The sequence below is a fragment of the Cryptomeria japonica genome, chromosome 3 (assembly GCF_030272615.1).
Source record: "Cryptomeria japonica chromosome 3, Sugi_1.0, whole genome shotgun sequence".
In the NCBI taxonomy this organism is placed as follows: domain Eukaryota; kingdom Viridiplantae; phylum Streptophyta; class Pinopsida; order Cupressales; family Cupressaceae; genus Cryptomeria; species Cryptomeria japonica.
In genome coordinates, this window is record NC_081407.1 from 155212172 (window position 1) to 155224126 (window position 11955).

An 11955-nucleotide genomic window follows, 5' to 3' on the forward strand; every position below is an offset into this window, starting at 1 on the left:
AAGGATTTTAAATTTTTATAATTCCAAATTTCTTTTTCTTTAACATCTGTTGGTTCTGTAGGTTGGGTATCTCCATCACATATTTTATATCATAAATCATTAAAAATTAATGTATTTTCCACTTTTCTATGCCATTCCAACCAAGTATCTTTTCCGGTTAATATTTCCCCAATCAATGAAACAATAGACTGCATTGTAAATTAAAAATAAATGTATATATAATTTGCATAGTTTGCAAATTTATAGGATTTCTCAAAATCTCTTGCCAAACTTTACCAAATATAAAAAGATATAAAATTCTTGTAAAAATAAATAAATTGATTTCACCTGAATCAATTTTTGTTTCCGTATTTTGATTCTTTAGAAAGTTGCAATCTTCAGATGTTTCACATAAAAATATACTCCAAAATCCAAAGCTCTGATACCATTGAGATATAAAGAGGAGGCAAAAACAATTGTAAATTGTTATACAAAACTGCCCGAACAGAAAAACCTAATAAAATAAACTAATGAAAAATTAATCTAAATAAAACTAAACCCCTGATGAGATATTAACATTTGCAGATCCAATGCTGGAATGTTATGTGGAGTTTATCATGTTGGTGTTTGTATTCAACACATTTGGTGAGTAATAAACTAAAATAAATCTCATTAAATAACAATATTGATGTTTACAATTTCATGTAGTCATCACTGCTAATTGTAGCTGCTTTGCAATAATTTTGATCCAAACATTAGAATGTTCAAAACAAATATTTCTTCTAACTATAATAGGTTGGGGAAAAACTAAACAATTTTTTTTTTTCGGCCTTTGTTTGTAGTCTTAATGTTTGGATGGGTTTAGAAGAGCCAAATCAATTTAATGCTCGGTCCAAGGTGATCCCATGTCCCTACTTTATGTTTTCAAGAGTAATAATACACCTCATACTCATGAATTTTTCTGAAACTTAAAATTTGAATCAGACAAAACATTTTTAACCTTCACTTTTCATTTGAAAGCAATTTTAGCTAGAACTTTTTGGTCAAGTCAGCTAATTATAGTTGTACATTGACATTGATATAACAATTTTCTCTTCCATATTTCTTGCATTGTTTTATCTACAATTCTCTTGAGCTATATTATCTTCTAGAATTTTAATAAAATAGTTTCTTTAAATGACACTAAAAGAAATCATTTCTTTCTACTATATACTTTTCCCTTCAACTACTATCATAGGACAGTAAAATAAATTGGAAAGAATCATTTTTTTTATTTTTGATGTATACAACATTAGATGAAAGACTAAATATCTAGAAAGCTTATTTTTCCAACACACTTTTATATTACTGTGTTTCAAGTATTTCTTGAAATTGAAAACTCAATTATCCAAGTCATTAGTCACTTCTTTTTCTTAGAATATTTCTATAAGGTATAGAGAAAATGGTTATCCACCTACTAAATCCATTTCTATCAAAAAATTGTTGCGAGAATAAAAATGGCATCTTGCAGGGCACAAATCCAATAGAACTAGACCTAAAAATTACCTAAAATGATAGCTTTACCAATGTTGGGGCAGTTTCCCCTATATTATCTATACTTTAAACCTATATTTCTTTGGGTCAAAACATCCAATTTCTTTGAGTGACGAAGAAACGGGTATCCAAATACACCTACACCTCCACTTCATAAATTCTCTAAAGCACTTAGAGCTCATGATTATGAGTCTTAAGAAATAGATCACCACCTAATCCAATTTTTATTTTCCACATTCTTAATCACAAGATAATTTAGTTAGTCTCGTCTTAATCATTTTGTCAATTTCTTAATATTATACTAACTAAATAGCTCCATCAATCATTCTCTTTTAGATAACAGCTTCATTCATAGAAGAATAAACAATGTCAATGATTTTAACCAAAACAAAGCATAATAAGCATTTTCCAAAATTAAGAAAGAGGGATGTAATAACTTGTGCCAACTCCAAACTATTATCATATCACTCCACTAAAACATTTATCTTTAAAAAATAAACTATGCCCCTTCGACATCAGGGACAAAGGGTGTCTCCACAACACAACACAAACTCAATGATTGTATATAACTCTCCCTACCAACATCAACTCCCCCTTAGGGTAGGAACAAAATTGAAAACTAAAGCTTTATTTCACCAACCTTCTACTCATCTACATTTATATGTACAAGAACAAAATTGTCTTACCAACAAAAATTAAAGAGTCTAGACATAGTTGGGAGTATAATTCTCTTATGAAAAAACTTGAGATGAGACCAAGTGGTCTTCCAATCATTCTTTGTGAAGCTTAAAATGTTGTGTTGACTTTCCATCTTCAAAAGAAGATCCTCTGCCTCACTACAACTACTCAAAACCTTTACTTCTTGATCCAACTTATGAGAGTCTACAAGAAGCCTTACCATGCTGATGAGATCCAAGTCTACAATATCTTAGATGACCAAACTATGCCTTAATCTTGTCCTTTTGATTAGTTAGAAAATCTAACTATATAGACAAATTTTCTATCGGTAATCTACCATTACCATCTAGATCCTTCTTCCAGTCTACAGAACTAGATATATGTACAATCAGTGCTTTCAAAATTTCTATTTAACCCCTAACATCTTTGGTAGATATAGGTCATTGGTGAAAAAAACCTATATGCTACGACTGCATCATTTACACTCTTTTCTAAAACTCTTATTGTTTCCTACAACTGGCTATGTGCAAGTGACATTTATTCACTCTCTTCTAATCTCTTTTCTTCTACCCTCTTTTCAACATCTTTCAAGAGAAAAGCATGATCTCTTAATCCATTAAGCAACACCTTTAGCTACTCCGCATCACTCAGAGTCTCATCCAACACAACTTCTAGAAGTTTCTCATGGAGAAACTTCACTATATTATTAATCAACTATGTACTCTACAACTATGATTTGATGAACTTTTTGTGTGCAAAGTGGTGAAGTATATCACCCAAGTGTAGTTCATGTGTAGGGGGCAACCGGTTAAGGTCCATCTAACCTTGTGGTGTAGGTACCTAAAGTACCTCAGTGGTAACTACCAGTTCAAATTGTAACTACAACTTCAACAATTTTAATGTAAAGTCTCCAGAAGGACTAGAAGATTCTCCACTAAACATAGTACCCTTTTCTTCCTCTGTCTTCTTCTCTTGTTCTTGTTCTTTCTCTCCATGGTCCTTCTTGTCCTCTTCTTACACTTACTCTAGAGTATTTTCTGCAACTATTTCTATATTCTTATCAGTCTCCATGTGATCATTTGGACCAATCCCCGAATCTCCATCACCACCTAACTATTCATCAGTTTTCTTCTTTGAATTAACTACACAGTTGTCAACACCAAGTGTACTCCCTTCCAAACTAGTTTCTATGTTTGTCTCCTCTATAGGAGAAGACAAAGTCTTCTTTATCTATTTTGCGGCCTCAATTGTTGCATCCTTAATTTGCTTAACTATCCTATAATAGGCATTCAATTCTTCTCCCATTATGATATTCACTATATTTCTTTTGTTCTAAACCTTGTATTAAGAGCCTACACAATCTTGACTCTATCTTCCTCGGATAAAGGACTACACACCATATCTAAAGCGTGTGAACTCACATTGGATTCTTTCATCAATGCATCCTTCATTTTTCTTTTTAAGGCTTCTAACAACTCACAAGTAGCTTATGTACAGTTTCATTCACATTCTTGTCAAAGGTAATCACATACTTGAAAACTTGCAATGTTGAACCTCTTTCATTCATTAAGCAAAAAAGTTCCTAAACCACTCATATTTAGTTATTACAATAAAAGCTTGCAAAAATAAAATGAAGACTTAATATTTTAATTGACAAATATGATAAATAGTTACATTTCTTGAAAGGAATTATATAACAAATGTTGGTTCATCATAACTTTTACAATGACTTTTGATTTTCTTTAAGTCAAACAATTATGTTTTAAATATAAAAAGATTAATAGTCAAACAATCAAGAACAATTTTACATTTTATTTATAAAATAGATAAATAGTCATTGAATATTAATCAAAAGTCAAATTCACCTATATGCTATACTTATGAATAAGTAAAGTCATAATTTAAAATATGGATATATGCCTGGTCTTGAATGGAGAGGTGATAATTATGTTTTAAATATAAAAAGATTAATAGTCAAATAATGAAGAATAATCAAAATTTTATTTTACATTTTATTTATAAAATAGGTAAATAATAATCATATTAATAAAAAAAAATCAACTGTAATTATAAAGAGCCAAATTCACCTATGTACGATATTTATGAGTGAATAAGGTAATAAATGAATTTGTATATGCCCTATCTTGAATGGAAAGGTGATGACTTCAAGTCTCTTCACTTTTCTCCTAAAGATTTACTCCGGTGCAGTGGGGGCAGATCATGGCCATCCCTAAGCCGAAGAGTCACGTAAGGGTGATTCCAGCATGAATAATATAATATGATAATTGAGTGCTTTTCAACCTACTCTCAAATAGTTTTCTTAACATTAAGAGAAAACTATTCAGCATATCCAAATAAGATAAGATAAAATAAGAATATAGCGGCCTTCAAGGGCACGAAACATTTGTACCCCACAATGCATTTCATAAGTTTTATGTTGGATCATCATGAGCTACACCAAAGTTGGAAATAGTACTGGTATTGTGCACTGGCCTATTTAAGTATTATTTCTTCACAAACTTTATTCAAATTTTATGTGTATTATTTCTTCACAAACTTTATTCAAATTTTATACAGACATGGAAATTTCCAATAGAGCCCATTCAGCCCCTTCAAGAAGATGGACATGATATTCATGTAATTATATGATAACCTCTTTTTTGGTTCTAAATTTTGAAGTCTGTCTATCTACAAATGTCTCAACTTACTAAAACCTATCTAAATTTATTTGTATGCTGCCTGGTGATACTTATTTCGGTATATTTTGTACTGCAGGTATACATAGCATACATGGGAGGAAATAAATTTGATCAGCCCCATATTAATAGTGAAATCCATTATCGGATTCTAACATCTGTTCTTGGAAGGTGACGATATTCTCCTTTACAATGTAATATTGTAAAGATTATGGTATAAAATCTGTACGATACAAATTGCCTGAATTTGAAATGCTATAACTAATGATGTGATCCAACAGCCACAAAGCTGCTACAATGGCTTTGATTTACAGCTTCAACAGTAGCTTCTCTGGATTTGCAGCAAAACTGAATGCAGCTCAGGACAATACAATATCAAGTATTTTTCCATTATTTCAATCATGCATGAATAGAGGTTTAGGAGTAATTTATAAAATGTTTGCCACCCTTACACACCATTCATTCTGATGTGATTTAGCTCTTATATCTGTGAAATTTCTGCATAAACATGTTTCTAGTAATTGGAATTGGATTAGCCATGCAAGGTGTTGTCTCTGTCTTCAAGAGTAAAGTGTTGAAGCTACATACAACACACAGTTGGGACTTTATGAGACTGCCTTTGGATGGTCTAACAAGGATGCCTATACAGGAAACATACCACAGAGAAGAAGGCCTAGTTATTGGTATCATAGACTCAGGTTAGAATTGTACCAGTTTTTTCATTCTTAAATGAACGGAGTAAAGTAGAACATACAACATAGAAAGTAATTAAAATACATGTTTTATAATATATACCCATTTAAAAAAATTCATTCACTAATTAAAAACATGCATAATCCAAAGAGACAGTAAAATGTTTCAGTATATACCCATTTAAATATTCATTCATTAAAAAAAAACATGTAGAATCCAAGAATAATTTATAAGATTAAATAGTAACAAAAAAATGAATATAAATTGTATTATTCATCATTTTAGTTTGATCACAAAACAATGCTAATTTATACCATATTAGAAGAGAATTATGAGTTTAAGAGAAACTTTGTTATATTATTATTTAAACATACATAGAGTTTAATCAAAAGTGTTTATTTTGATTATGAGCAAGTTTAGTAAGTATAAATGGATAAAACATTAATGTATATGGTTTGATAAAATTTATTTGTAGGTTTTATGGCCAGAATCAGAAAGCTTCAAAGACAACACACTTCCTCCACCTCGAAGCAGTTGGAAGGGTGTGTGTCAGGAAGGAGAGATTCAGTAAGTCCACATGCAATAGAAAGTTAGTGGGTGCACGATGGTATGTCAATGGTTACGAAGCAGATAAGGGACCTCTAAATACTACTAAAGTTCCAGGATACCGATCAGCTAGAGATCACAATGGGCATGGTACACACACAGCCTCTACAGCAGGTGGAAGTCAAGTAAGAAATGCAAGCTTTATGGGTTTAGGAAGAGGAATTGCTAGAGGAGGTGCCTCTCGAGCAAGGATTGCAATGTATAAGGTCTGTTGGTTAGATGGTGACTGTACTGTAGCTGCTTTCCTTGCTGCTTTCCATGATGCCATCAGTGATGGAGTGCGTGTGCTATCTCTTTCCTTGGGACCAGGAATACCTTTGCCTGACTATTTTGCTTCAAGTACAGATATAGGCCCCTTTCAGGCAATGGAAAAGGGTATTCCTGTAGTGATTTCAGCAGGAAATGATGGCCCTGACCCTGCTTCTGTTACAAGTACAGCTCCTTCGAGTATGTCTGTAGCAGCAAGCACTATGGACCGTAGCTTTCCTACCAGCTTAATGCTTGGAAATAATTTGAGTATCAAGGTATCCATCATGCTCTTCGATTCTTAAAACTTTTGTTTCTCAATTTTATTTTCATTAATATAATTCTTGCGAGAAACAATGTCTTGTAAATTAATAAAAAAAAAAAAAAATTTAAATAATTGTATCTGTGTTGTAAGGGAGAGGGAGTAAACACCCAACAACCAAACAGCTTGTATGATATGAAGATTGGTTTCATAACATTGTATATTTTACTCATAAGATTTTGCACATGCTTGTACAGAACATGTGGATCTCTCAAACGAAATTTGGTTTCAAGGAAAATAGTGCTATGCTTCGGAACTCATGGTAGTGACGACAGCTTCAATGCAGCTATAGCTGTGTACCGAGCAGGAGAGGCTGCATTAATTTTCTCAGAAGTGCCCACCAAAGTGGTGCCAGAGCTCTCTTTTATACCTGTGGTGTACGTACATAAGGAGCAAGGGACAAAGATCCTTTCCTATTACAAGTCATCTCAGTGAGTTGAAACCAATTCAGATATGAATAGAAAGTATTTCATAAAATATCATTGTTTACAAAATGTAACTCTATGTTATATTTGGGTCAGGTTCCCTTTTGTTCGAATGAGTCCAAGTAGAAGTGTTGTGGGACTTGAACCTGCGCATGTTGTAGCCTACTTCTCCTCAAGGGGGCCTAGCACACTGTCCCCGGACATTTTGAAGGTATGTGGCGGATTGCATGTCTAAATGAATAAATATTTTCTTTTAGATTCAAGATAAACTAATGAAATACCTTTAAAACTTATATTATGTATATTTTGCTTATTTAAATATATTATAAACTAATGAATATTTTTCTTTTAGATTTAAGATAAACTTTTTAATGTGATGGTCTGATATTTCATTTGGTTTCATATGAGCTGGGAGACTGGACTTCCGAATCTACAACGACCTCTCACCCATTAACCCAAAGCCAACCCATATCTAAATGAGTATTAAGACCATATGTTCTCACCAGTTTTGACAAAATATTATTAAAGTGAAACATCTTGCTTGGTTAAAGAGTTGTGAATGTGGAATTTATTTACAGCCTATAACTTGCAATTGTGCAGCCTGATATAACAGTTCCAGGTGTGAACATTCTGCCAGCATGGCCTCCAGCGAATCCACCTTCAGAAATAGGAGTGGACAAACGCTCTGTGGACTACAATTTCTTATCAGGAACATCTATGTCATGCCCTTATGTCTCTGGAATTGTTGCTCTTCTCAAGTCAATTCATCCACAATGGAGTCCTGCAGCCATCAGATCTGCCATCATGACAACTGGTACATTATTATGTTATCCATTCATTCTATCATATTTGTTGAAAGGTTTTAGTTTTACATAAGCACAAATATTCCAATCCCACCTTTGAGTATTCAATGCAATGAATACCAACTCTCTAAGTGGACAACTTAAGACCACTACATTAAAGGAAATCATTACTCTGAACAATGAAGATAATATTATATACTATTATATTGCATTCAGTTAATTCTGATAATCATTTTCTAAATCCTATTATTTGCAGCATATGTCAGAGATACATCTTTTGACTTGATTAAAGCTGGAGGATCTGGAAAACCAGCAGACCCATTTGATTTTGGTGCAGGGCATGTAAATCCCAAACAAGCTATGAATCCTGGACTGGTATATGATGCAGGTCCAACAGATTATATAATGTTTCTCTGCAGTCTTGGCTACACCCAAAAACAGATCAGAACCATTGTTTCTTCATCTAAATTAAATACCAGCTGCCCTGAAAAAAGTTCTGCCAGTGGTCTAAACTATCCTTCCATTACTGTGTCGAATCTGGAATCCACTCCCACAATCAAGAGGACCGTAACCAACGTTAGCCCAGATGATAATTGTGTATATATATAGCAATAGTCTCATGCCCACCTGGTGTGGAAGTGATTGTGAAGCCTAATATTCTAGTTTTCACGCCTTATGTAAGAAGTGCCTCTTTTTCAGTGACCCTAAAACCTGTGAAGCACTCTGATGGGGTCTATAATTTTGGAACACTCATCTGGGCTAGTCCTGATCATCGTGTGCAAAGCCCCATTATAGTTCGCGTCAACAACTTAAATGACAAGTTTAGGGAAGCTAAGCAATCTACTCGATCTGAGCAGCAAACTTCTTATCTCGAATCTAAAGACTATGGTGGTACGAGTGCAGTATGATTGATTTTCTCCATCCTCTTCAGACCACAAGGCACTTTCATACTTGTATTATCGGACAATATCTACTCTATTAAATTTCTTATCTTCACAGTTATTCTACCCAGCTTATTATCCGACAATATCTACTCTATAAATTTTGGTCTCATTAAGGGAAAATCTCAAATAGGAAAACATTATGGAAGAAAACTGGTAACTATTCCTCATACTATACCCAAATAAGATAAAATAAGGATATAGCGGCCTTCAAGGGCACGAAACGTTTGTCCCCCACAATGTAATTCATCAGTTTTCCGTGGCATAATCATGAGCTACACCAAAGTTGGAAATAGTACTGGTAATGTGCGCTGGCCTATTTAAGTATTATTTCTTCACAAACTTTCCTCAAATTTTATACAGACATGGAAGTTTCCAAACGAAGTACACTTGTCATATTCATTCTGTTAATGTGCATACAGCCCATTGAGCCCAATCAAGAAGATGGAGATGATGTTCATGTAATTATATTATAGCCGTTTTTTCTAAATTTTAAAGTCTGTCTGTCTACAATTGTCTCAACTTACTAAAACCCATCTGATGATACTTATTTGGGTATATTTGTGTGCAGGTATATATAGCATACATGGGAGGAAATAAATTTGATCAGCCCCATATCAGTAGTGAAATCCATTATCAGATTCTAACGTCTGTTCTTGGAAGGTGACGATTCTCTCCTTTGCATTGTAATATTGTTAAGATTATAATATAGTGTAGGATACAAATTGCCTGAATTTGAAATGTGATAACCAATGATGTGATCCAACAGCCACAAAGCTGCTGCAATGGCTTTGATCTACAGCTACAACAGTAGCTTCTCTGGATTTGCAGCAAAACTGAATGCAGCCCAGGCCAATACAATATCAAGTATTTTTCCACTTATTTCAATTATGCATGATTAGAGGTTTAGAAGTTATTTACAATATGTTTGCCACCCTAACATACCATTTATTCTGATGTGATTAAGCTCTTATATCTGTGAAATTTCTTCATAAATATGTTTCTAATAATTGGAATTGGACTAGCCATGCAAGGTGTTTTCTCTATCTTCAAGAGTAGAGTGTTGAAGCTACATACAACACACAGTTGAAACTTCATGGGACTGCCTTTGGATGGTCTAACAAGGATGCCTATACAGAAAACACACCACAGCGAAGAAGACCTAGTTATTGGTATCATAGACTCAGGTCAGAATTGTACCAGTTTTTTCATTTTTAAATGAACAGAGTGGAGTAGAACATACAACATAGAATGTATATAAAATATATGTTTTAGTATATACCCATATAAATATTCATTCATTAATTAAAAACATGCATAGTCCAAACAGACAGTAAAATGTTTCAGTATATACGCATTTAAATATTCAATCATTAATTAAAAACATGTAGAACCCAAGAAGACAGTAAAATGAATACTTTATAAGATTAAATGGTAACAAAAATTGAAATTTAAATTGTAGGCATAGTTCTCAAATACTCTTTTTGATCATCATTTTGGTTTCATCACAAAACAATGTCAATCTATATCATGTTAGAAGAGAATTATGAGTTAAGAGAAACTTTGTTAATTATATTTGTAGGTATTTGGCCAGAATCAGAAAGCTTTAAAGACAACACACTTCCTCCACCTCCTAGTAGTTGGAAGGGTGTGTGTCAGGAAGGAGAGCAATCCAGTAAGTCCACATGCAATAGAAAGCTAGTGGGTGCACGATGGTATGTCAAAGGTTATGAAGCAGCTAAGGGACCTCTAAATACTACTGAAGTTCCAGAATACCGATCAGCTAGAGATCACAATGGGCATGGAACACACACAGCCTCTACAGCAGGTGGAAGTCAAGTAAGAAATGCAAGCTTTATGGGTTTAGGAAGAGGAATTGCTAGAGGAGGTGCCTCTCGAGCAAGGATTGCAATGTATAAGGTTTGTCGGTTAGGTGGTGACTGTAGTGAAGCTGATATCCTTGCTGCTTTCCATGATGCCATCAGTGATGGAGTAGATGTGCTATCTATTTCCTTGGGCTCGGGAACACCTTTGCCTGACTATTTTGCTTCAAGTTTAGATATAGGCTCCTTCCATGCAATGGAAAAGGGTATTCCTGTAGTGATTTCAGCAGGAAATGATGGCCCTGACCCTGCTTCTGTTTCAAATACAGCTCCTTGGAGTATGTCTGTAGCAGCAAGCACTATGGACCGTAGCTTTCCAACATACATAATGCTTGGAAATAATATGAGTATCAAAGTATCTATCATGCTCTTCAATTCTTTTTTTTTTTCAATAAAAGTGGATTATTCCATTAAATTTTTTTATTAATATTTTTTTATTTTATTTTTTACACAGGATTCAAAGAGCATACCAGAGGAAAGAACCCTGGGAAGAAAACCTCTGGTCACAGCTCATAAAATAAACCTATAGTATCTAGCAGATCAGTTTATGCACCCCGTGGAAAACCACATACAAAATGCGGTCACAACACATATAATATCAGTTTTACATAGAGCCCATATAATATTCAAATGTAGACTCCACAGTTTCTTTAAATGGAAGAAGACATAATTTTCCAAAGCCCTGTGCCAAAACCCATGAGCCAAAAACCTTCCTGCCAAAAAAGAAAGTATCAAAAAACCTTTGGAAAAACACTATTGTATCAAATACCATGAGCTCGAACACTCCTCCAGACAACGAACATGAATACTTGAAATGAAAGGGGAAAGCGGGAATAATTATCATCATAAAATTTTACATCAACATTACTCAAAAAAATCACATAACTATTGCTGCAAACCTTCTCATACCCTAGAAGGAATTTCCTCAAAACCCACCTCTCGCTGATTAGCATTGCTATCAATGGATAAATTTGCCAAATAATCTGCAATCTTATTAACTTCTCTGTAACAATGGGATAACAAAAAAGATTCAAACAATTCTAATTTTTGTAAAATTAGATCAAGTATATACTGCAAATTTCAACAATTTGATTTCTTTTTCATAACACATTGAATAATCACCATAGAATCACCTTCAATTATTAAGTCC

The 11955-nt window shown here is 33.6% G+C and overlaps 1 protein-coding gene and 1 pseudogene across 1 annotated transcript; both read left to right on the forward strand.

The window, feature by feature from the left end:
• The window catches only part of LOC131043900 (subtilisin-like protease SBT3.18), a 127066-nt pseudogene extending 118177 nt beyond the window's left edge, over positions 1–8889 (forward strand).
• A 1129-nt stretch (positions 8890–10018) lies between these two features.
• LOC131855821 (subtilisin-like protease SBT3.18) lies at positions 10019–11459 on the forward strand. Its single transcript, XM_059217219.1, has 3 exons — positions 10019–10109; positions 10505–11160; positions 11442–11459. The coding sequence occupies exons 1-3, from the start codon at positions 10019–10021 to the stop codon at positions 11457–11459; spliced, it is 765 nt and encodes a 254-aa protein (XP_059073202.1).
• Positions 11460–11955: the final 496 nt, after the last annotated feature.

Bases quoted from the DNA above. Each gene is read 5' to 3' on its own strand.
- LOC131855821 (XM_059217219.1), top strand. From the start codon at position 10,019: ATGGGACTGCCTTTGGATGGTCTAACAAGGATGCCTATACAGAAAACA. The intron at 10,110-10,504 runs GTCAGAATTGTA...TTATATTTGTAG, and splicing joins TATTGGTATCATAGACTCAG to GTATTTGGCCAGAATCAGAA.